Raw genomic sequence first — 27,966 nt, 5'->3', positions numbered from 1 at the left:
AATGCCAAAAATACAGAAAATTGTCATTACATGGAAGGATAATTTAATGAACAGGTTTTTAAGACCTGGGCATAAACTTCTACGTTTAGGCTCTTGATGTAGTTTGTTATGTCGACAAGCTAGCTATATAGTAGATGCTCAATAGTTATGTTTTGATCAAATGACATTCAATGTAGAGTAGCACAAAGTGGTATTTGAAGTGCAACTAGGAATCTGCTTTTCTCCTTTAATCTCTTTTCTATACTAACGGGAATTGTAACCCCGCACTAATCGCACACAGGCTTTGTTTCTTTGATGTAGCTTTTTACACTGATTCAAGCAGGCTTTACCTAACATAATAATATTAAAACTCACTTACTTTTTCTGCCCTTGCCTTTTCACCTCTGTATGCCTACTCCCTTGGTTTTCTGATTTATTTTCCTGGATAACATTGAGAATAAAACCTATCCTAGGAGAAATTGTAAAGTTAAGCTTAACTGTATTAATGTTAGTATTAATCTCTTATGGAATGTTCAAAATAAGCATATTAAGTTTAACTAAATAATGTGACAACTAGAAAGTAAATGCACCATAAAACTCTTCTCTTACTAAAGAACTGAACACAGTCTCACTGCAATGTTGAGCATCTTATGATAAATTATTGTCCCACAAGTCCACAGCAGAGAGACCAACAAAACACTCATTGACATGGAAATGAGGAAACGACAGTGGAGATTATAACTGTGATTGCTGTAGCTTTATTCTAGTCTTATGACTGTCACCGTTTTTTTTTTTTTATTCTTTCTCTTTTTTGTCCTTACAGTCTCTCTCTCATATTTTAAATACATAAAAATGCCTTGTTAACTAATGTCTAACTTGTAGATGAACAGTTTGCTTAATTGAGAACTCCAGAAACAGACTTCAAAGGGAGCTAACAGTCTCCAGACCCTTTGGTGCCTAAATATTGACTACTAAATCCTCCCCAGACCTCTGCTTAACCAGCTCCAGGTTTCTCATCAGAGAAGGCTGTGGGAAGAAAGTCCATCATGCTGACGAGTACTCTAAAAGAGGAGCTCCCCACTCCCTTCTTGTTAATTCTTTTGTTTTATTTGCCTCCCCTCCAGGCTGCCTGAGAAACAAGCCAAAGCCAGAAGACAAGATAGCTGGCCTTGGCTACCTCCTCCCCTCCAGGATGCAGCCCTCTCCCTGGGGCTTTGGAATTTCTTCCTTATCCCTTGCTCAGGCCTCTCCTTATAATAACCTCTGTCTGCAGTGAAGCGACAGACAGCTTTTGTGACAGATGTCCACTGTCCTCTCAGGATGCTGGGTCTTGAATAAACTTGCTTTCCTTTTACCAAACTCTCATTTCCTGAGTTATTGGCTTATGGGCTGCAAACAGCTGAACTTGAGTTCGGTAACAATACATATTTCTTTGCTAGGTTTCACAACATTAGAGGTGAAAAAAAAATCCTTAAAAATATCCAAATTAAGTATGGTTTGAAACACTTTTTAAACTGTATTTCCTAGAATTTCTTTTTTTAAAGGGATATGCAATTATTTTTAACATCATCCCAGAATTGTCATGTAATGAAGGTCTCTCTCATGGACTAAAACCACTATGTAATTATTAATTAAGAACACTCATATTTAACTCTATTCTTTAGTGAGATTTAACTCTATACTTTACTGAATTATATTAAGTAGAATTTCCAGTATGCTTCTTTGATTAAAAAAACTGCCAAAGAATATTTTGACAGAAATAACAATTGTCATTATGAAAACATAGAGCTAATTTATCTAGGAAACATGAGTGTTATATGTGTATATGATTGTAGAGCTGAGTCAGAGTAGGCATTTAGGGTGTCATTAAAAAAAAAAAGATTGGGTCTATGAATGTGTTATTTCAAATGTCATTTTCTTTCTGATGTGTTGAATTTGATCTTCAATACAGTATAAAATTTGCTAACATGTATCGCAGGGCTTCTTTTGATCGGAAAAATGTATTTAAATAAATGTCATTAAAAAAAATAAACCAGATACAAAATATTGCCTTGTATTTACAGATAAATTTTAATGGAATATTTCATGGTCTAACATAACCCAATGACACTAATTCTTGTACAGCCTTTGGCTTACCCTGTATAACAAAATCTGTTATTTAAACTATGAAATACCTTAAGGTAAGTGAACTTCCAAAGACACAAAGAAAATCTTTCATAAATTTAAAAGCTTATCTCAAATTCTTATTGGCATAAGCTTAGGATGGATATATTATTAATTGCATTATCTTAGGTAGTTGAAATATATAATACTGGTTAGAGTGTGAAAATTAAAAAAAAATAAGTTTAGGTATTTTTGCTTCTGTTTATAGTCAACATTAGTAAACACACATAAGTGAGTGTAAAATTACAGAGTTTTGAAATTTTGGCAATCTCAAGCAAATTTCCCTAAGTCAGTAACATTTTTTAACCCTTAGTCAGCATATTACAAGGTTCGTATATTCCAAGGAGTAACAACTAAATAAGATGACAAATAATATTAACATTTATTTTTTAAACTTCCATTTAGAAATTTACCAAAAAAATGGGCATTATTGAGAAAATCTAAAATGAATGAATGATGTATGCAGTTCAAAACAGATATGCAAAATAATGTGTTTGGCATAAAGGAATATGTTTCGTAACAACTTTCATAACCTGTCAGTGAGGAAAAAAGAAAGTTCCATCTTTCAATGTCTGTTTTCAAGCCTAAGAAAGTGAACTAAATGAATAGACAATTCAGTAATGTCCAAAGAGAGCTAAAATTCAAATTTTATTTTTCCATATGTATCAGACAATTTTTTTTTTTCCTGACAAGACTTTACTGAAAGATGAAGTGCGAATGGGAACCCTATAAGAATGTGTATCAGAGTCGTACATGACATATTTTAAGCGTCACTAAGTACACATTGAATACTTTGTAAGTATATAGGCCTATCAACATGCAAGTGTCATGTACCTAACATTACAATATGCATTTTGTTTTTCGAAAATGTAAATGATAACAATAGATTTAATAACTGAGCACTATGCTTAATTTTGGTGAATCTTCTTTACAGCACAGAATTTATTTTTATGCTGTCATAAATATACCCTTCCAAAAGTTATGAATTTCATATCATATAAATAGAACATTTCATTTTGAAGCTACATTACTGGGAACGCCTGCATTTCTGGGTACCATTTTCAGAGATAAGTCTTTAAATTCTTTTTAGCATGGCATACTTGTTCCAATGTTGGTTATACTGAAATATTTATGATAAAAATGGAGCTTTCTTGAGGAATATTTTTTGGTTGAATGGAAAGCCAAACAATCAATTCACAAACATTGATGTGAACTGAATATGAAGAAAATAGGTTAGTATTCCCAAACTCATACATCCTTGGGTTACTACTTAACTGCATAATTGAATCTACAATAAGTACATCAGGTACAATTGAATAAATTTGTAAAGATATTAAAATTTTATACATTTATAGGAGAAAGAACTAGTTTTAAAAAAATCTAAATTAGTTTTCTATTTGTGAAAATCATTTAATACATTAGAAACAGAAAAAATGAAAAAGATAAAGAGATAATTCAGTTTACATTTTATAGTATTTTTTAACCAACTGGTGACCACTGCTTTCAATCATCAAATATTTTATTACATATAACTTTACTATCAGCAAATATAAAAAGTGCCTACTAGTATCATGTACAAGGACAAGCATTTGAAGAAAAAAAAAAAAGCATTTGAGGTTTGACAGTACTGTGTGTAAGAGAAGTGTAATGTGGCATTTCATACTGCACTTAAAAGTCCTTGTAGGAATCACTGCTGTTCTGACCCTGGATGTGGGAAAAGTGCTTAAGTGCTGAGCCCTGGTAGGTTTTCTTTTGCCCTTGCAATCTTCAAATACCTTTAAATTTTCTTCTTTTGAAATATACAGTATATTTTATAAGGGGAAAATATCTTTTTTTTTTTACAATTTTTTTCATATTTGGGCCCATTCACTCCAAAATAACCATACATTTCTTATAACTAGCATATATATATATGTATATATGGAAGAGATGATAAAGATTTGTTCAAATATTATTTGTAACATAACCACATAACAGAAACATCTTACTTTAAACATATATTATAGATTCAGATTCATAATTTAAGATATTTTCATGTATCTTTTTTTCCTAGAGGAAAATCTGCTTTTAAATTGTCATTTCCTTTTAGAATAATTAAATTACATCATTTAAAAAATTCATATCATGCCTATGCAGATAAAATAAAGTGGATATTTGTGGCAATACTTTGCATTTATTATTCAGAGATTATTTGCTAATGAGAAGACAGTCTTAAATACTTAAGTTTTTGTCTTATATAGATAATACTGCTTGGGAAAGTAAATCACATACATAATTTTTACTTAAAAGTGCAACGCTGATCTATAAGAATTTGTTGTATTTTAAATATTAAATAAATGGATTGCAAAGTGTTGCCATTTAAAATATTTTTAAAAAAAAAATCAACACAACTGTATTATGTTTTAATATTAAATAGGCAGAAGAACTGTCTTTATAAAGTTATCATATTTTGTCCATAAGAAAGGTTGATGATAGAAAAGGAAAAACAATGCAGATCAATACACCGTTGAATACACTAAAAGAAGTTGGCTTTTGTGATTTCCCAGGCAGTTGAGAGCATAATATTGATAACCCCAAAAAAGTGTTTCCTGGGATATATATAGTAAATAATTATTTCTTCAACTTATATTGAAGTATCATAGCCCATGTTAATAGTGAGAGGTAGAAGGATTATTGTAAGTATGCATGGCAGAGACCTTACCAGCTATATCCAATAACTATTGCATTCAATATTAATAATCTCAATACATAAAAATGCTGATGATTTTAGAACTCATTCTTATATGTTGTCCCCTATAACTTTCTTTATAATCTTGTTCCTTTCAATCCATTGCCTTTGGAAGGGTATAAGTGCAAAAGGCATGTTTAGGGTAGAATAAGGAGAGAAAGGGAAAAAAATAATAGAAAAATAAAAGATACAAAAAATTCCCATTAAGATATAGTGACTTTAAACTATTAAAGGTAACCTGTATATTGTGCATTTGGTTGAATAGATTTGTACTTATAATAAAAGTACCACAATTAATTAAAACATGCACCTATTTCAAAGAAAGTTTAAGAATTCCAAATTTAATTAGATATGAATCAAAGTTTCTCTCCTGTAATGCTAAAAACTAGGGCAAATAATTTGATTATGTTACATCGATAATTAAGTAAAAAAAAAAAAATAACATGTTGCTGAATCAGTTGTTATTTTAATTAATGCTTTAGTGTGTGGGAGGTGAAGATTAGCAATCTCTTGTATCTTGTTGAAGAATTCTTTAAAATCCCTTCGCATTAAGTATCCAGCAAAAGAATTGCCGATATTGCACTGAGTATATTTCAATATTGCCAGTGTATATTTCAAAACAAATTCTATTATCTACACTAAGATTTCCTCTTTCCCAATATTCAAAATGCATATTATAATTACATGGGTTTTAAACATCCATACAAAGCAAGTACAAGATACTTACATGTACGTACACTGTAGTTACCTATATTTTGCATAGTTTTTAGTGTGTACTTTGTGCCACTTAATAAAAAGCATTACTCGGTAATTCTTGTTAGGTGTTTCATTTATTTCAGTTGTTGTTGCCAGTTGTTTTTTGCTTGTTTGTTTGCTTTGTTTTGTATAGTCATCGCAGATTACATTTTTAAAGGGGGATAATATTGAGTATTTTTAGAGGGCTCTAAGTAATTAGCAATATGACCAGGCAGTTGAAGTAAGATATGAGGTTTTGTTTTTTTCTCCCCAATTAAAAACAATATCAAAATTTGTATATGTCTTTCATTAAATTATCCTTAAGTCCAAAGAAAAAAGAAAAGTATTTTAAATGTTCTCCTTGGTAACACTTTGCAATAAGTGGCACTAAATTACACAATAACTGCTATATTACATGGAAGAACCATCACCGTCAAACAGCTGCTGTACATGTGCCTATATGGAATCTCGATGCTATTACAGTCATGAGTACATAATTACAAGTGAGCCTGTCCTTTTAATTGAGATATTTATATTTTTACAAAAAATAAAAATAAATGAGGTGTTAGCTTCTTTGCCATATTTAGGAAAGTTAGTTTTCTTTCTCTATTTGTTATTTTAATTGTGGGGTTTCAATGCAAGATTAACCATCTTGAATCAATATGAGATCATCCAGTTTCTAGATTAAATTCCAATATCAGGTTCCTTAAACTGCTTCTCGAATTCTCTGGTAAAAGAAAAGAAGTTGAAATCAATCTCTCTTTCACACTTACACACATATACACACACACAAAACTCTGCTCATGCTCTCTGTGTTTACTCAAGCACTCACAAACTTTCCTTTTTCTTCCTAATTCTGGTAATTGTTCTATCTAGGATACTCAAAAATGGGAAAAAGGAAAAAATGCTGCTTACACTTTTTTGATGGTGAACAATCAGTTTATACTGTAAATAGTGCACTAGCAGAGAATAGCTACTTTGGGTAAAGAATAATGTTCCATATTCTACTAGGGGTGTGGATGTGTCTGTGTGTGTGTGCACACTCCTTCCATCAAGTTCCATAGCTACTCTGTTCACTGAGCAGAGATAGAATTTGGCTCTCTGTGCATACAAGTGTGCATGCTTCAGATTTTTCAGTTGACATTGTTTAGTTGGAAATGTTATTTCATTTTTTTCTTATTTTCACATAAGTGGAATTTTTACAATTTATTTCCTTATTTGGTAGAAATCAAATAATTTTTAAAGATAGGAAAATATGATTCCATTGCTATTTTTTTCAGTAACTAAAAACAATATCTAATTCAAATCTATTTTAATTAGTAAAATATTTGATTAGAGCCCACAAATCATAATATATCAGTTAGTTTTTTTTTTTTTAAAGGTTTTCATGAGTTTTTATTTATCTATTTTAATTAGTAAAATATTTGATTAGAGCCCACAAATCATAATATATCAGTTAGTTTTTTTTTTTTTAAAGGTTTTCATGAGGTTTTATATTACTCTGAAGGGTTAAAGAATAAAAAATCTTGAAATGCAACCACTTTTAGATTTCTAATTTTACAGTGTTATAAATAATGATTGAGTTATTTGGGCAACAATTTAGCAGTTGGAGCCAAGTAGAATACAGAGAAAATGAAGAGAATTGTAAATACAGCATCGATGAAGAGTAGCAATTTTGTAAGTGCATCCTGAAATTAGGTTTTAAATAGTAATTGATGATGCAGTTTATACAACTTACTTCTGTAATAAGAACCTTTCTATTTGTAATAACAGGATGGATTTTGCTTTGTGCAGTCTTTCTAAAGATTATGCATTGAAATATGTGAACAGTTTATAAACCTATCCTAGTTTCAATGTGTCTAGTAGCACCTACCTGATTCTCTCAAACTACCATACTATATTAACATATTATTGCATTTTTCCACAGATGGTATGAATTGAACTGTAAAAACAAGCATGCAATCACATCAATGCAGACTTATTTCCTTAAAATGTCATACTGTATATGATTTATTATGTTAACACTCAACCACATCATATTATTTATGTTTTGTATATTCTGAAAAAGTGCTGCTTGACTGACATCATCCTTTTTCTTTTGTAAGAAATCAACAAGATAAATGCTTCAACAATCAAAAAAACAATTTAAAATTCTAACATTGTCTTTAAAAGATTTATACTTTTCTGATAAATAATCTAAGATACAGCACCCTTGTCTTTCATTTGCTATTAACACATGATGTCGTACTCAACCATTCTCGTTTTCCCAAAATAAATTCCAAGATATTATTTTTCAAAACATAGGCCACATGCTTTCAGACATCACAAGTGTAGCTACCATATTTTCATATTTGTTTTCTTCTTAAAGATGAAGTGCTCGTGAATCAGAAAATATTTTTTATCTAACTGGATTTTTAATCTTTAGCATATAATAAATTTAATGAGAACTAATCTAGCAGTACTGTATTTTACTAGAAGAATAATATGACTTTAGATTGATTCTGTGTTGTATTTAAGAATACAGCATTTCCTAATGGTTAAATACACTAAAATTTCAGAAATAATTCAGAGAAAGAGACTTTCACCTTGAAGTTAAAAGCATGGCAGAAATTCTCTATCACTCACTGTTTCATAAGTTTGTACCTCACAAAATGCATAGACAGGAATTTAATATAAAGAATTAGTTCATTTATACAGAAAACATATCTTAAACACTTCTTTTTGGCAAACCAACATAGGTAAGCAGCTCTAGAACTGCCAAATTAAAATTTGTAAATTTTTAGCAAACTAAGAGTATATTTTTAGGTTATTATTCAACTGTGGTTGTAATTTAAAACCTGAGGCTGTGCACTGGTTGTTAGCTTAAAATTACCTTTCCTTATAACATTGTGCTTCCATTGTATAACAAATAAAAATTAAAAATAATTAGAAAAATTTGTTGTTGAACAGTGCTAGGACATACAGACAAAATACTAATACATGTTATCTACTTATAATATTGGTATAAGTAATATCTAAAGGGATATAATGGACATTAGAAAATGCTTACTTATGACTGAATTACCTACAGCCAAAAAAGTTAAATATGTATCAAATAATGTTTAATTGGATTAATATATGCACTATATACACATACTAAAATGTCTCAAAATTGTGCCCTATGGATATTTCAATTTCGTTTAGGCAGGTGAGTCGTTGTGGAGCAAATAAATTACAGAATCAAATTAGAGAAATGAATGAAATCTTTGTGATTTACAAAGCGGTAAAATGTTTGTAATAATTTTTGGTAAATGAAGCTAAAATAACCTAATGGTGGGATCTATATAATTACATAAAGATATTATGACATGATTGCAATTCATACACATGGCTCCTGTATCAAGTACTATATTTTTAGATAGCAACTGATACAGCTTTACCAGTATATCTCAAACATTCCAGAATCTATACTACAGTGTTTTCAGTTGATGTTTCCTAGGGCATATGTTTTTAAACACGTCTTTGAAGAGAAACATGTAGAAAACATCGTAAACCTCCAATGTCTGATAAAATTTAAGCACATTAGCTCTTTATCTAATCCCGTTCCTTGTGATAGTTGTTCAATGACAAACTGACACAGTCTATGATTTAAAGCGGGGACTCTGTATACATTTTTTTCAATGTATAAAAACAATTCAATATCATAATCCAAAGAGATGATTAACATTGTTAAGGCTGTATATTCAAGCACTGTATGTTAAAAGAGCAATGATGTGGAATTTAGGCAGTAAGAAATGTCCTGCATTATGAATGGTACAGTAATTAAAGAATAATGCTTTTGACAGCTGATTGTTGGTACACACTGGCTACTGATAGCAGTATGGTGTGGAAGTTAATAAAGGTAGCAGAAGATGGGAGAAATGAATTCTGAAAGATGATAGCCAGTTTTCTCCAGCAGCCAGCCTGATAAGTAAAACTCAGAATCTTGGCCTGCATTTTAAATGAAATACTCTTTTTTCTCTTCAGCATTGACTTGGCTGCCTTCAGCATTAATAATGGCTGTGTCAGCATCTGGTGCATCTTCAGCTCCTTTAGCTTCATTTGTTAAATATGTTCCTGTGGGTATTGGGGATAAAAAAAAAAAAAATGTTAGTTCTATGAGACTGGTAAATAGCCAACATTAAAACTACATTCATTTAGGAAGAAACTTATGCCATTTTTCTTATAAGTTGGAACATATTCTGAAGCATAATAGGAAGAAACTTATGCCATTTTTTTTATAAGTTGGAACATATTCTGAAACAGTTCACCTCTCTAAAGTTACATACTGTCTTTCAGTTTTCAGGTAAATGTTGTAGATGAAGTTGTGGCCAAATTAGAGACAACAGCCAGATGAATGGGTAATGAGTACTTTGATTTCTTTAATGATAGATACAGACCATGTGATCCATGCAGCTGTAGCAATCAGGATCTTTTGTTAAGGTGTTGATAATGATCACATCAACTGTGTCACCATTCATTTTGTTAACTCCATTTAAAAATAGATTATATCAATGGTTTTCGACCTAGCCCATTGCAAAATATATATACATATATATAGTTTCGTCTCACTAATATATCCATGTGTGTGTCCGTAAACCTACAAACAAAACATTGATCAAATGCTTAATGTTTGTTGCATTTCAGTTCTACAGATAAATTACAAACTCGCTTCCTTTTTTATTTACTGAGCCCGTGACTTACTCTGTGACCTTTGGCCATTATTTTGCTGAGCCAATTTAACTTTAAAGTTGATTAAAATAATCAAGAATTCCCTAAAATACTTTAATATTTATATCTCTCTCCTTCTAGCTCTATCTCTCTTTCTGTCTGTCTCTATCTCTTGTGCACGCTCATAGAATATTTCATGGTAAAGCTAGTGTTTAGATTTTTTTGTCAAAATAAATAATATTTTATTACAGATGACCTACCTTTATGTCTTGCCAGATATCGACCAAGCAGAAATATAGAACACAGTGTGACAAATACAACTACAGCCACTATCCCTCCTATAAGAGCATGATCAGGGCCAGTCTGGCCAGCCAGAGCATTGGGATCTAGATGCCAAAAGAGAAAAAAACATTGCTCAAGTTAGCGTGTTATTTAGTCTCAGAGTTTATATCTGCATTAGAATGACTTATTTGAAATTAACATATTTCTATTAAATAAATTTTCATTAATGTGTATTACACTAATGATCTAGTCAACAAATATTTATTGTATATCTATTATGTGCAAGACACCTGTGGCAAATATAACATTTGCCACATTAATCACTGTTGCTATTGAGTTTACATTTTAAAGAGAGACTAAGTATATAAATACACATATGTTTTGCAGTTTTATATCTTTCCTTTCTCCTCTTTCTCCATCTGAAAATATGCATGTGTAATTTTTAGTGTGACGAACACAGTTACACCATTTTAAAATAAAAATGTCATGAGAAAGGTTGGGGCTGGATATGATAACTTGGAATTTATCATTATAAATATTATTTAAGGCTATAGATATTGATAAACTCTCCAAGAGAGTGAGTCTAGGTGGAAAGAAAAGGTCTGACAACTGAGCCCTGAAAAACACTAATATTTAAAGTCTAGAAAGAGGAAATGCTTTTAGCAGAGCAGACTGAGAAGAAAACAGAGAGGTAGAAAAGATTCTGGAGAACATACTATTGTTGATCAAAGGGAAGAAGGTATTTCAAGGGTATTACCAACAGTGTTAAGTGTTGTTGATTGAAGGTGGAAAATGAATACTCAACATTGAGGATTAGATGCCTGTTAGACTTGTAGCTTTCAAGGAGGTAGTTGGAAAGATATAGATTAATAATATACTTTTACATTCTGCCTTTAGTAAAGGTAGTAAAGAAGATGAGCCCAGTAAAGTATAGCCAGTTTGTAAGCAGAAATGAAAAAAGATCAAAAGAAAGCCCAGACATTTAGGTATTCAAATGTTTGGGAAATCAACTATTTATAGATGTTGCATAGTAAGGGATAGAACTGAGTGAAACTCTAGGCTACAAAATCCATCAAAACTCAGCCCTATAGCAAAGATCAGATTGAATGCGCTGCCTACCCTCCCACACCCATTGTTACATATAGCCTCATTGTAGCTGCTTACAATCTAAGAGAGGGATTTAGAGACGGGAAAAGGAAAGAAATAAATTAGGCTCGGTAATTACTCAAAAGACCTTGGAGTATAGTTATAGGCACATGAATATGACACATAGATTAGGAGTACACTGTGTTTTTTATTGAACTGTTGTGCCAAAGAAACATATGTCTAGATAGAAGAAAAAAAAAAAAAAAAGACTATCTGAAACTTCAATCTCTGGAGCCCCAAACCTAGTGAAAGCAAGAAGTGAACTATTAAAGATGTGTAGTTGTCATGAGGGGTATATTCCCAAACACTCACTTCAGATGTGGCCATGGAGTATGACTGACGAGGTTGAATTTCCCATAAGGTAGAATCGAGGGAAGCAAAAAACGAACAAACAAAAAAACAAACAAAACAAACAAACAAACAAAACCCACCAACGCAGGAGAGAATCCAGTTTCTGCAAGAAACTACAACTATCACCAAGGCAAAGTAATCTTTTGATGCCAGTCTGGCATGTTATTATAATTGCTACGGATAAGTGATCACTGTGTTTGTCATTCTTACTTTATTTTTAAATGGAAGCATTTATATAAAGGAGCATTTCTCAGAGATCTATTCTATCACTGCATTTTGTGTATGAGTGGAGAGGTTCATTGATAACTTGTCTTTTGGTTCATTTGTCTCTTAACTAATGCATCCAGATATGATGAAGAGGATTGTGCATATCTATGATCTTTATCTTTGGGTCAGATATATTGGCTTGATGGGTCTTTAGGTTGTCTCTTTGGACAAGGAATGGCAGTGGTTTGTGTGAGGAAAATGAAATGGAAAAATTTTGGGTGATCAGAAGGATATATTGGGGCAGAGATTTTTTGCTTCCAACAAACTTGTTTCTTTTTCTTTCAGTGCACAGAGCAAAACATTCTCCACTGTCACTTGCAGTTGAATGTAACCATGTGATTTGTGTTCTAGGCAATTGAATGAAGGCCTAGCCAATAAAAACTTCCACATGTAACCTTGCAGAGCGATCTCGAGAGATAAAAGTTGAAAATGAGAGAGCCACAAGAATAAGTAAGGTTATTAGATCACTAAATCTCCACCTGGAAGAAAATTGCCAACTACGAACACATAAATTGAACTGCTAAAAAAGTTTATTTTCAAAACGCAACATTAAACAGTTAATCTATTGCCACAGCTGTTATTAATTTCACTTTCTATTATATATTACTTGTATTTTCCTTAATCTCTGGCATAGGCTATAAACCCCAAAAAGGAAAAAAAAAAAAAGAGCAAAAAATAAACTTGGCCATGCTTCTAAATTCCCTATTTCTATTCCTTGCTTAGATACTTTAGAATTAATTTCAAATCCCACCTCTTGATCAAGTCCTAAATGCAGATTGTCATAAATCATATATATTCATTTTATTGGCTAAATATCTCTCAGAACAGAGCATTCTTTTAGGAAACTGAGAAGTCATTCTTATTCATACACCTCTGTAATTGTCTTATTTCCTGAAGGTAAATTCTGAGAAGTGGTATTGCTGAATCAAATGGTACAAAAATTTTAAGTCATTTATAAATATTACCAAGTTATATTGCAGAAAGCCTGCACGAATTCACTCTCCACCAACTGCACCTGAGTGACTCTTTTTCCCCAGATAGTACTAACATCAGATACTAAAATTTAAAAAAAATTGTCTGTCTAATATTAAAAAATGTTAAGTATTTTGTATTAAATTATAAGTTAACATAAATGTGTCTAAATACTTTTGTCCATATTAATTTATTAATTTTGAAATGTCTATTTATGCAGTTTAACCTTTTGTCCATTCAAATTTCTGTTATAATAGCTCTTTCCAAAAAAAAAAAAAAGATTACTATTTTCAGCAATTTCTTTTCTTTTATTTATTCTTCATTTGTGGTCTTTTCAGCCATAGAGACATCTTATAACTTTATATAATCAAATCTATCAAACTTTTGTGTTATGATGTTCGACTTTTGAGTCATGATTTGAAATGCTTTTGCCATGATAAGATTTTACATATATAGATTTATGTTGTCATCTAACACTCACATTATCACATTTTATTCCATCTAAAACATATCTCGGTCCATAATTTGAGGCTAAAATATAAAATATAACTTTAATTCTTATTTGATAACCAGTTGTCCCTACTCTATTTCTTTCATCAATAATTTTTGTCATCATAAACTAAATGTCTACATTTTTTTTATATTTCTGCATATTCTAATCTATTTTATGTGAGAGACTTATCCTACACTAATATTGTATTTTTAAAAATCATTTTAATGCTTTGGATGATAAATCTCAGATAAAGTTCAGAATAATTTTGCAAGAAATGAAAATACAGTAGATTATTTATTAGAATTATACTAATTTATAGATTTTTTAATATAGTGTATTTTCCACGATCATAATATGATTCTTTCATTATTCAAGCCTTTAGCATCTTTTAGTAAGTTGTGTAGTTTTCTGATACATGACAGCGTGTTTTCATTGATGTTATTTCCCAGTTCTAAACAATATTTTAAATATTTAATGTTTTGAAAACTTTAATATTAGTTTAAAAATGTGTTATTTTTTATTAAACTTTATTTCTTATGTCTTCTATTTCCACTCATTTTTTGTTTTGTACTTTATTTTCTAAACCATCATGTCTAGTATTTGTCAAGATTATATTTGTCATTTTTTAAATTAAATTAAGTTTAATTTAATTTTAGTTTAAAAAAAAATTAATTAGTTTCAAGTATACAGTACATTAGTTAGACATCTATATAGTTAGTAAAATGATTCCCAAAATTGCTCCCTCCCTCCCCTGACTCTCCACCTAGCCAATATATTAGTGCTAATTGTACCACCTACGCCATGCTCCCCATCCCCGTGACCATCTGTCTGCTATTAATTTGTACTTCTTTAATCCTTCACCCCATTCTCCCAGCTCCCCCAAACCCCCGCCCCTCTGTCCATCACCAAATTGTCCAATATATTTGAGAGTCTGTTTTTGATTAGTTTGTTCTTTTTATTTCTTAAATTCTGCATATAAGTGAAATCATATAATATTTATCTCTCTGACTGACTTAAATACTTTCTAGGTTCATCAAAGCAATATCTTTTTCCATTCTCTTCCTTTTCATCTGTAGGGGTCTTGTTTTCTTATCTTTTCAGCCACTCTATCTTTTGATTGGAGCATTTAATTTTTTTTCCAATTTTTTTCCACCATTCTATCGGAATGTAGTTGTTTCCATTCTTAATTTCTGTTTTTGATACATGTTTGTTTCTTCTTAAAGAAGTCCCTCCAATGTTTCCTGTAATTCTGGCTTGGCGGTGATAAATTCCTTTAGTTTATTTTTATCTGGGAAGCTCTTTATCTGTCCTTCAACTCCGAATGATAGCTTTACTGAATAAATTATTCTCGATTGTATATCCTGGGTCTTCATCTTGTCGAATATTTTTTGTCAAGCACTTCTGTCTTGCATAATTTCTTTTGAGAAATCAGCTGCCAGTCATATGGATGTTCCCTTATATGTAATGATCTGTTTTTCTCTTGCTGCTTTTAATAGTCTTTCTTTGTATTTAACCTTTGGCATTTTAATTATGATGTGTCTTGGTGTGGGTTTCTTTGGATCCTTGATTTTTGGAATTCTCTGAGCTTCCTGGGGTTTTATGTCCATTTCCTTCACAAGGTTAGTAAAGTTTTCCATCATTATTTCCTCAAACAGCTGTTCAACATTTTGATTTTACTCTGTTACGCTGATCAGATGAATATTTAGAGCCTTAATTGTGTCCCATATGCTCTTTAAGTTATTTTTATAGTCTTGGAATCTTTTTTCTTGGCATTCTGATTGAGTGTCCTGATTGGCTTTCCTGTCCTGTAGTTAGGGCATGTGATCCTCTTCTTTATTTACTTTGTTTATTCCTTTGTTTATTCCATTTAATATACTTCTCAACTCAGATAATGTGTTCTCCATTTCAGATTGGTTCCCTTTTATAATTTCCATTTCCATTTTTACTTCTTTGTTGGAGTTCTCTGCACTTCCCAAAGTTCAATGAGTATCTTTATAACTAGTGTTTTGAACTCTGCATCTGTTAGATTACTTGACTCTATTATATCTGGGTCTCTGTTTTGTTCTGTCATATGGTTTCTGCTTCTTTGTCTTCCCATTTTGGTTGCCTTTCCATGTCTGTTTCTATATACTAAGCAAAACTCCCAAGTCTCCTGGTCTTATTAGTGTGGATTTGTGAAGTAGGTGTCCAATGGCACAGTCCTGAGAGGGGTTCAGCTGCAGGCCAAATTTAGCTCAAGCCTCTACCTCTTTGGGACAAGATTCAGCAAGCAATCCACAGATGCTGTGCTTATAGTTGCCTCAAAAGGCCACACCAGAAACCGAGGCCAGCTGCCTCCAACAATGTGAGTCTCAGCAATGAACACCTGACTTGCTGAGGGTACACATTGATGTGGCTTGGGTGGAGCCCGAATTGGGGTAGGCGAGGTTTTAGGAAATCCTCTGGGCAGAGTGACCTTTGTTATCCAGTTTGATGACATCACAGTTATGGTGGTGCTGTGTCTGGATCGCTGCTCAGGACCAGGCAGCCCGGCATCCTCACCCCGTCCTACCTTCTGCTATTGCAGGGTGCTTTCTTGGATTTCTTTGTAGTTGTATGGCTTGTTCATCTAGATCCCAGGCAATTTTTCTTTGCTGTTGCTCTTTGTTTCCATTACAACTTTGATTTGGTTGCCAGAGGGATGAACAGAGCTTCTATCTTCTACACCATTTTTTTTCTCCCTCTATATTTGTAATTTTTATTTTCTGACCATTAGACTTAATTTTCCTACTAGTTTAAATAGTGTTTTAATTGTATTCTTAAGATTTGTCCTTTTATTATTAATACAAATGTTATATATATTTTTTCTACTGCACTAGTTAGTGTTTTGTGTACTATAATGTCAATATTATCCTGATTTTGATGATTTTAGAATTGCATCAAAAGTCTAAATGTACTAGCCACAATCCTCCTTTTGACAGCAGTTGGTCTCTTTACTCATCTCAGTATTTAGAGTTACTTTCATAGTCCCTATTTAACTAACATTTGATATTAAAGATATTTATCACTTATGATACGCAGCTCACATCTTTTCAAAAGAAAAGGTCATAAGAACATCATTCTTGAACCTTAAATATCTAAGTATTATTTTGCTGTGACTAAATACACAACTGGCTAAAGAAACCCTATTTTTTTAATCTTTTTGACTTAATTTAGAACAATTTGTCAGTGTTTTTACTATTTGTTTTGCTCTCTCCTCAATAAATCTGATATGCAGATTTTTGTTGTTCATTCTTTTTAAGTGACCTGTTTTTCTACATGATTGCTATCAAATTTTCAGTTTTTCCCTCCATTATATTTTGATATTTTATGTAGATTTTTTTGTAGTTTGTATCTAGACAGAATTTTGCTTCATTTGTAAACCTAATATTTTATTAAAATCAAATTAGTTCATTTGTTTTTCAGCTTATAAATTTTTTTCAACTCTACTTTTGATTAACATTTATTCTTTCTATTTTCTTCCTTGGAAAATCTAATTCTGTACTGGTAAAAACTCCATATTTTATGATGTATATATGTCATTCTCTCTATCTTATTTTTATAATCATTTTACTAATTTACATATTGTTTTAGTTATATTTCCCATGTTTATTTTCTATTTAGTTGATTTCATTTTCTGTCATTTCTTATTCTTCCAAAAAGATTTTGTTATTGATTGTCACTTTAATACACTCTCTCTTTAATACTTGTCTGTACTTAGTAGACATTTTAAACAGTTTTATAATGTTGACAATAGAAGTGGTAGCTTTTTATTATTTTCTTTATTTTAGCATAATAATTCCATTTAAACATCTGGGAAAATGTTTTTCCTTGGTGTGCATACATTATTTCTCTTCTTTTATTGCAAACATTTTTCATTGGATACAAATTAATTTTTTTATTCTGTTTATAAATTCTTGTGTTTACTTATTTTTATTCTTATTGTTGAGATGTTTTGAAAAAGGAGTCTTTTCTGATGCTTCAGGTGTTTTTTTCTGCTCAACTATAATGCTGTAGATCAATCCATTTGCAGAAACTATCTTTGTAACTGAAATATGGATCCTATGACATCTGTACATAGTGGATGGACTAGAGAAAGAGACTAAGGATGTAAATCATTATTGGTGAGAGATTTTGATTAATTTCATATACTTTTGCCTGTAGTCTTCATTTGCACAATAGGACCTCAGATAGTATAGGTCATCTCTTCCTTTTTTTTTTTTTTTTGTACTAAAACAATTTGATCTGTTAGAATTTCTTTTAGATCAATTCACTTGATTTCAGGTACATTTCTAGATATATTATGACTTTCAGAGGAAGTAATCTATTAACACACACTTATTTAACCTTATTCATGAATGTTCTACATGTATTCTTATAATCTATGAAGAAAACACTTTAATCTTTAGTCTTCATTTCATTAACAAAATAAGTCAATATTTAGTTATAGGATTTTTAAGATTTCAAAGATAATGTGAATATAGAGAATGCTGCTTTGCATTTCTATCTATAAATGTATTTTAAAAACTAATATTCTTGGTTATGCTTTTTATTATTCCCCCATAACTGTTAAACTAAAAGTCTGTCCTTAATTTCTATTCTTAGCAACTAAAACAAGTGATTGAGGTTGAGAATCAGATAAGTATCACTTGAACAATGCAGAGATAATACATATTTTAAATGTCTAAGTCCCAGTGAGAACCTCTTATATATCCTTCCTTTCATTCTTCTCTTTCTTGTCAAAGCAATAAAAAAAAAAGAAAAAATGAAGCACAGCTTTCTAAAGTTTCTTTACAGATAGCTGAGTCTTAATATTTATTCAGAAAAATACATCATGTATCTTTAAAGATCATTGTACATTCTCAAGCGTTAGCCTGTGATTTTCTGCAGTTAGCCTGTTAACATTGGAGTGAGTAAATTCTAATTGATGGGACAATATATAGCAGTCTCTTTTACTTAAGAATGCACAAAATACACAAAAAATAAAGAACTAAATACTTCTGAGCTTAACATTCTTCAGTTAATGTTACTGGACTCTTCATAAAAGATTTCAAAAACAAAAAGTTGTCAAATAATAATATTTAGGGTTAATAATTTCTGATATTAAGAGGACTAGAAAATAATCTTATAGTTTTATTTAAAATTTTAATATGGGGAAATTCTAAATTATATGATTATATCTCTGATGTCATTGCTGGCGATATCCATCATCAAATATCTGTCTGGTCTTTCATGTTATAGCTCCCTTAAAATAAAAAGTACAAACTCTAAAAAAATATCTGATGTTTTAAGATCACAGAATGAAGAAATTGTAAATCTACATAGTTTTTAATTCAAGTGTTAAAATTGTTTTACAATAAATATTTTTATTGTTACCATATATGATTTTCAGTTTGAATAAAATGCTAGGTAAGAATAAATTTTAAATAATTGTATTAAATGTTTTAAAATTATATTCCAAGACAAATTAAAAAAATAATTATTGTATATGAAAATAAATACTTTTTCAAAGGCAAATTTGAATTAAAAATTACAATTTTTTAAAAAAATTGGCAAAACTAAGGATATGAACTATATTAAGCATATTAACTCATCTATTTGTGAGACTGATAAGACATTTTTACTGTTTTCTTACTAAAATGTAACAAAAACTATATACAAACTTTAAATGTCAGGGTTCAGATTACAGGTTTATTATCAGTACTTGAGTATCAACTTAAAAAAATATATGGAATAGTGATTTAAATAGACTAGAAAATTGCCGTTTAAGTGAGGAGTTAAAGTCAAGTTAAAAGAAATCTTTAATATATTTAGGAATATAATTCAATGTCAATATTGAAAAATAAAAAGTAAGAGAAAGCTGGAATGAACAGAAAATGAATTAGTGAGGAAAAGCAAGTGCCTCTTAAGCAAAAGTCACCATAGTTCCCTAGTAAGAACCATCGGAGTTGTGGAACAAGAGTTAAATGAATCAAGAGCAGAGTAGAATAAGTCTGGATCAAATATGATACTAGAATGCATGATTAAAGCCCTTTGAACAATAAAACCACTCATATAGCTTAGTCTGTGACCATTTTGGAATTAATGATTTTTTTTGAGGGGGCGAGTGATTGAAAATTCTTGGAGGAACTTCAGTTTAACAATAAAATCATTAAAAATATGAAATTAAACTCATAAAAATAAGGAATAGCTGAGATTATCACCTTTAGAAACAGACAGCATAGAATTTTTTCAGATTTTCTTATATAAGTGATTCTCCAGCACAATCAAGTGATATTTAGCATTTCTAGTTAACTCCCTCTTTTCTGAGAATGCACTTGTACAGTATATTTAAGACTTTGGAAAGTAGAATATTTTTTTTTTAAGAAACTGCTGTAGACTATATTTTGTCCCCCTCAAAATTCATATGTTGAAGCCTTAATCCTCAATGTAATGGTATTTGGAGATGAGACCTTTGAGAGAAAACTAGGTTTAAATGAGGTCATGAGGTGTGGCCCTCGTGATGAGATTAGTGCCCTCGTAAGAAGAGAAAAAAATATCAGAGAGCTAGTAGCTCTCTCTCTCCCTGTCTCTCTCTGCCAAGTGAGGACACAGCTTAAAGGCAGTCATCTGCAAGCAAGGAAGAGAACTTTCACTAGAACCCAACCATGCTGGTACCCTGATCCTGGTCTTCCAATCTCTAGAACTGTGAGAAATAATACATTTCTATTGTTATGTCTCTCGGTCTATGGTATTTTGCAGCCTGAAATGACTAATACAGAAACTACAGCATGATCTTTTTTTATGTATTATCTTACTTGAATTATTTGAAAACTTAAGGCAATGAAAAATAGGTTTTAGGAAGTCTGGATAATCCATATTCATCCCCAGCCAATGATCTGACAAATAGAACATCCAAGTTTGCACAGATGAATTCCTTTTAGTGAGTTACCTGTAATTGAGCTGTGCATTATATTAGGTGTTGTAGTGAGTTACACTGCAAACCTCTGGCCTCCATCTACCCACATGCCAGTGTTCCATAGTAGTTAAGATGTAATGATTGATGTCAAGAGCATCACATGAGATTAGTCTTGGAATGAAACTATTTTGGGTTATATAGGCAAATAGAAGGAAAACAGTTGGAACGAAGCAGAAAAAGTCAGTGAAAGTTTTTAAAGTATAAGAAACTGCTCACAAAATCCTGGATTTAAAAATTGTTTATACCAAACCTTAAACCACTTACTGCTATCAGTTTGACTTTGGGCAAGTTTCTTAACCTTCTCATCTTTAGAATGTGAATATTTCTTATTTCCCAGGAGTGTCAAAGACTAAATGTGTTACCGTGCAAAAAGGGCTTAGAAGAATGTCTGACACAATGCAATGTAAGCACTATCTAAATGTTAGCTTTATGTGGTGGGGGCGGGGGTTGGGAGAATGTGGAAAGTATAAACTGCTGTGTAGAAAAATATAGGTTCCCTTTGCAACTTTTTAAGACTCGGTCAGGACTTTAAGTGGCAACCATTTTAAGTGTTTGAATATTTGAGAGAAGGGGGACTATTAATAGAGAAAGATTTGTATAACATGCGATTAGATAAAATGAATCTGGTGGGAGTCTGATGGATGAAGATTGAATGAGAGAATAATTGATTGAATATTTTGTCTGTGCCATGTTCTGCATTATAAAAGGCTTATTTTATTCAATGCATGTAAAGTATTGACTCAAAAATCATATTTATTATTAATATAAAGATTGATAATCTGTGGGACAACTTGCCTAAGCAAGTTTTTGGAATAACTTTTGAAAAGTTTTAAAAATAATTATGAAAGTAAGTTTTTAGGATGTATTAGATGACTCTTATTTGAGAGTAAGAGTTTGCTGAGATAATTTCTAGTGATTTATTGTTTCACCTAATTGCATTCTCTTTTCTTCTATCAAAAAGAAAAATTCAATGCCCATCTATGCTAAATGACCCCCTGTTAGTGCTGTTTCTTTATCTTGTAAGACTTTCTTCTTCTATGTATGTAAAGTGCAAATAACAGTGATCAGTTTCTCCATGTCAATTAGCCTCGAATAGTTTTATTCAGAAGATTTTTCTCTTGAATTAATTCACTTGCTTCAGTTTTATTTTCCCCCAAAGATATGTGTTCTTGAAAATAAAAGTTACATCTTACACTTGTAATATAGCTGTAACAGCACTTTTACATAGTTTAGAACCAAGCAAATTGAGTGAGTGAATGAATAATATTACACTCATACTGAATTCCAGAGAAAACTTGGATCTTTAGATACCAATTTGTTGTGCTGAGTAATGGATCACTGTTACTTTGTGATAGTAAATCATGTGTTTAAATATAATAATACTGCTACTATCTAAATATTTTAGAAATTAATTCTAAGTGAAAATAACATCTAGATTTTTATTTAATGCTTTGCATAATTTAATTCTAATATTAAATTTGAATTTTTTCTATGTACTTAAGAGCCTATTTTCCCTCTTTTTAAATATAATAATGCTTCAGAAAGAAGGTCATTATGGTAAAACATTAGAAATAGTTACACATAATTAATGGAGAAAAAATACACTATCCTTTGGCAGTATATGATATTAGCAAAGTCCCTGAAGAGAAATGTATCGCTACATCACTCAAGGATCATCTATTATCTTCTAATTTTATGTATAATTACTGTTTCTGACAAAAATACTTAAGAACAATCTCTAAAGGATAGAAAACATGAAAATATATTGTTCTTTATGTGTTTGCAGTGATTACACATAATTTTAACAATGAACAATGTGTATAGGAACTTTAAATCGGTAGGTTCTAAATTAATGCTACATCACACAATAAGTTTTCAATAACAGGGAAAAAAAGTCCCAGGAAAAACAACACTTAGCCTTTCCTTTCAAAAATGTATTTATTTTACTATAAATTTGTTTCCACATCAGGCCGATAAAAAATGCCACCATAAGTTTCTATGAGTACTTCTAGTACATAGATTTCCTATTCAGAAAGATTTTGACAATAATTATAGCATCACTGTTTTGTTTGTTTTGTTTTGAATTTGGTGTTTCAAAGTTGTTTAGCTTAGAGATATTTAATTTATAAAATGCTTCAGCAAGTGAGGAGTGATTTCGGAGACACAAACGTGAAGTGTCGCTGTATCTTACTTTTGTGCATTGGGAAATAGATTCCTTCTCCTGAGAATTTCCTCCTCTCAAGATATATTTATTTTTCATGACTTATAGGTTTTCTAATTCTATAACATTTGATTTTGTTAACTCATATTATAAATAGTTAATAATGTGTTGGGCCCAAACAAAATATATACTTATATAAGATACTCTTTCCTTAAGAACAATAATTTAAGTGGAAAACTTCTCTTTAAAAGGTGCTCATATTTTGAGGTAAAGTAGGTTGTAGCATAATCTGTTCATTTCACTGATCTTTCTCTGGTGAACTCTATATAGTATTTCCTTGATTACTTCAAGTGAGAAATTTTTTCTCTGAAGAATTTAAAAATCCACAGAGGACTCTCAGTCAGCAGAGTAGTGTAGCTATTAGGACCAAGGGCCCTTCACAAAATGTTTTACCTCCTTTAGCACTGACATGCAAAAAGGGGGTGAACGTGCCAGAAGGTGATTACTTGTGTGATAACAGGAAAAATGTGAAAGAAATTAATAGTTTTTAAGGTTATCTATGTGACCAAAGATAGATCAAGGGAAATTTTTGAGTAACCATGGGTTTATTTGCTGGTTGGAAAAGTCGGCTAAATTATCCATTAGGCATGTGCCATAGAGTATAATTTTCCTGCATTAAACAATAGTCTCTCTAAATCAGAAAAGATCTGAAATAATATCACTCAGAACCATAAGACTCAAATACTAGTATCAGTTTAACTTTCTTATAGTTTCAATTTTCTACATCTATATATAAGAATATATATCTGCTGTCTTCCTTGACGAATTATTGTTGAAATCAGTTTATATGGAACTGTGTTCATAAGTCAAATCTAATAGCTGTTCAATAAATAGAATGTGAATCAACTAATGTGCTTTATAAGGCTAGAGAGTAAACAAATCTGTATTTTGTAGTTCTGTGTTATTTATTTTCATGAAAAATATACTCAAATTCATTCTACAGTGTGCAATTTCTTTTACATTTATATGATCTGTATAAGCTGCTGGGTTTTTATTATTATTATTATTATTATTTTGTTGCCTCATGTCTTTCTAACTAGAACTGTTCTGCCTTCAATGTCAAGAATACCTAAATCTTAGCACATCATTGGTCTCAGCCTACACACATAAAATGAATAAATGAAACAACCATTAAAAAGGAAGACAAATGACTAGCATATGACATCACCATATGTCTATTTTGGCAATGTGTTCTGTGCAAATCTAAAAAGATGAATTAAAGTATTTTTAAGTAGACTAGAAGGTTAAATAATTATATGCAATGATTTCTACAGGGGAGTAGAATCCAGATTTAAGCATATTTCTTTTTTAAACTAAACTTAACAATAACAACAACAACAAAAAAGTGATCTGATAATAATTAAATAAGTATGTTTTTATTTTTTATTTATCTTTTTATTTTATTTATGCCTACAGCACCTGGTATTCCTAGGTGGTCTTCTATCCAAGTACTAATCAGGCTTGACCCTGCTTAGCTTCCGAGAATAGATGAGATCAGGCATATTCAGAGTGGCGTGGCTGTAGACTAAATAAGTATGCTTTTAGAGGAAATAACAAGAGTAGGACAGATTTATTTTTAAAATACTTAGAAAAATAATATTAAATGTTTGACAATGAGAATATTTATAATGCTCAGCATTATTCTAAAAAGTTTAGTCTGTATCAATTGTTTATACTATCTGTCCATATGCAGACACGATTGCGATAAAACATAAACAGTTAAAATGGTGAGGAAAGATCACATGTAGAAACATGTTTATTTTTTTATAGACCAACACATCAACAACATAATACTAAAATAATTTCCCTTTATAACCCAGTCAGCTCTAAAATGTGCACTGTGTGTAATATGTCACAGGCTCAAATTCACTCAAACAAATTTTATTGCATTATTGTTTTTGGATTGATTATTCTGGTGATAATTGTAATAGTCATATTGTCTATGTTGATATAAGTTTTTTAAAATCACTATGAACGGTCATTGAACCAGTTTCTCAGTTACAATAATGAATATATTCAGAAGCATATAATGTGCATGTCCTTTTTATACATCATTTAGGAGAAACAATCACATCCCAGTGAGAAAAGTGTGTGAATGTTTTAAATATTAAAATCTTAAGCTTACTGGAATCTGACCCTGCTATTTTTTCATATACTAAATTATGTTCAAATAAAAACTAAGTATCTTCTATCTTGCCCTTACTGGTCCTTTATGTACTAGTTGTGTGGCCAGTATATAACTTATTTGCTTTCTGTTTCACATATGTAACACAGGATAATAGTAAAATGAACCATGTAGAACTTTTGTGTGGATCAGATGAGGTGATACATATAAAGGTTTTATTACAACACCTGCCCCATAAAAGATAATATTTATTAAAAACATTATTCTTATAATTTTATTAAATTTATCATAAGTGAGGTACCAAGCTCCAAACTGAAAACAGAACCTAAGGCAAACTGAATTAGACTTGTATGAAAGTATTTTCATTGGAGAAAAAGTGCTATCAAGAGGACGTATCAGGATCAATGTGTATTAAAAAGTAACTGGATATCTGAACAGAAATGTTCTGGTAAACCACTTTCTCAGGTTTCAGAAGGGATTCCTTTCTTGAGATCCTTTGTTCTCTCTGTATTGTGTTCTCTCCTGAGACCATTTCATGAGAGGATTGGAAGAGTCAAACACCAAGCATCACTGAGTTTCCTCCTCACTTCGTAATCCAGAACATTTTTTCCAAAATGGCCAAAGATGTAAATGGTGGCTAGACTTGGTAAATTCACTTATACATACATTTAGACCCAGAAGATAATATAGAAAATATGTTTAGAGTTCAAATGATTGATTTACTGACAAGAAAAATTCAGCCTCTTGGTTTAATTAATGAGTTACAAGAAAAAAATACATTAGGTATCTCAAATACTATATTATTTACAAAGTAATTCAGAGTGTCACTTATTATTCTTAAATCTATTGAGTAGATTTACTTATCCAGCTATAAAAAAATTTTTGAAAGAAGTCTATCAAATTCAGTGATTTTTTTCTAACATGAATTTTGAGGAAAATATTAGTGTAAAACTCCAGTGAAGTTAACTCTTGGAGATCTGGCTCCATTGTACAAAATTTACATATTTAATATCTATCAAGATCTGCTATATCATCACCATCATTAATAATTTAATAATCAGAGATCTTACAGATCTAGACACTGAATATGAAAGAAGTAGCTGTGTGCATGTTTGTGAGTATAAAGTAAACTCCATTGTTTCCTCAAATACATAAAAATAGAGTTTGCGCAAAACATACCATGCTTAAGTTATGACAATGCTTTCAATTTAAACATACATAACATTTGCATATTTCATAAATTAATGAACTGTGTATTTTTTAATTTAAGAAATAAGTATGTAAAATGAACTAACTAAGCCTGTAATAATTTCTTCAGAGGAAATTGACTTAAACATTAATAAGTGACAGATATGCCTATAAAATAATTCTGTTCTTACAAGTTAATATATATTAGGATTATATGTAAAATTTTGTCCTACATCATTGTTAAAAAGCACTGGGCCTAAATTCCTGTTATACATAAAATAATTATTCATTTTTACAGTTATTACATAGCATTTTGTAGTCCAAGCATACAAATAAGAAGACCTAACTGAAAGCTCTGAGATGTATTCACTATGTCTTGTAGTCATAAAAGTAGATTTCTAAAGCCTTTTTAAAATGATACTTAATACCTAAGAATGCTCTAGAATTTTAATGAAAGAGCCTTTTATCTTTTCTCTACCTAAGCAAGTCCCATACAATTTAGAAAAAGAGACTATGTCCTTCATAGAACTAAATATATAATCTAAAATACATAATCTAAATATATAATCTAAAATAAATCATATCTAATTGTAACTGGAAACCTAATGTAGTAATAATCAATCTTCCAAGTTTTACTTAATTGTTTATTTCTGTTTCTATAATAAATAGAGCATTATTTCTCTTCTTTCTCCTTTCTCCTGCTTCCACATAATCACTTTTTCTGCATTCTTTCCTAGAATCTGTTATTTACCAAGAGTTCAAATTGTCTTCCTAGATAACATATCAAGAAAATAACAAAGAATTATTATGTTTTCAAGGTCTTATTGTAAAGCTACAGCTCAGCACCACAAATAAATGTTAATATCTGCTTCTCTCTTATGTTCACTGACTCATAACTGTTTTTTTTTAAAACTTTACATATGAAAGAAATTTTAAATCTATATTACTTGTAAGGTTGTCTGTTATTAAGTATAAAATAGAAAAAAAAGTCTTTAAACAGTTCTTTATCAAAGAAGAACTTAAAAACCTGTGTTTTTTAGAAAAAAAAAAAGATTTACCATAAAAATGCAATACTAAATGAAAGATAATCTCAATTAAATTTTCTTTTATAGGCAGAGAGACTCAATTTAGTATGAACTGAGTGATCCTGACAGTTTACTTTACTCTCTGAGGCTTGGTTCAATCTTTTGTAAAATGCTCTCTTCTGATCCTTTATCTTATAGAATTGTTGTTAAGGCGAAGTGAGTTTTGATATGGAAAGTTCTTAGTGTGGTGCTCAGTACAGAGTAAATTTCTTTTTCTGACTTGAAAATAAAATGACATAAACATAATACAAATTTCCAAATGTAAAGAAATATGTAAAATTAAGTTAAACTCTTCCATTACCCCCATTCCTCCAGAGATAACCTTTATCCATTTTTAATAGACATATTTTTCAATGTTCTTCATATGTACTAACATCGTTCAGCTTTGCTTATTTATATATTAGTACTATATAAAAATATCGAAGTAGAATAGTTATGGTTTACTCATCCAATATTAAATAAAGTTTTGCTATCTGGCATTTTCCCAACAGGAAAATTCTGACAAGTGAACTTTTTGATATTTTCCTTTTTCTATTACTAATCCAAGAAAAATCTCATACATTTAC

The 27,966-nt window shown here is 30.7% G+C and overlaps 1 protein-coding gene and 1 pseudogene across 2 annotated transcripts in view; both read right to left on the bottom strand.

Moving 5' to 3' along the window:
• Window positions 1-7,590: 7,590 nt before the first annotated feature.
• Window positions 7,591-27,966, bottom strand: part of CADM2 (cell adhesion molecule 2) — a 974,765-nt gene continuing 954,389 nt past the window's right edge. The window contains exons 9-10 of one of the 2 annotated variants that reach the window (XM_006926238.1): window positions 10,555-10,680; window positions 7,591-9,700 (exon numbers count right to left, since the gene is read on the bottom strand). In XM_006926238.1, coding sequence (XP_006926300.1) covers window positions 9,582-9,700; window positions 10,555-10,680 — 245 coding nt within the window. In that variant the 3' untranslated portion in view covers window positions 7,591-9,581. The remainder of the gene's footprint in view (window positions 9,701-10,554; window positions 10,681-27,966) is intronic. The other variant, XM_006926237.1, reaches the window with a different exon arrangement.
• Window positions 24,410-24,528, bottom strand: LOC112474495 (annotated as a pseudogene).

This window comes from Pteropus alecto, unplaced genomic scaffold (assembly GCF_000325575.1).
Source record: "Pteropus alecto unplaced genomic scaffold, ASM32557v1 scaffold239, whole genome shotgun sequence".
Taxonomy (NCBI): Eukaryota; Metazoa; Chordata; class Mammalia; order Chiroptera; family Pteropodidae; genus Pteropus; species Pteropus alecto.
This window is presented reverse-complemented; position numbering and strand designations above follow the sequence as displayed.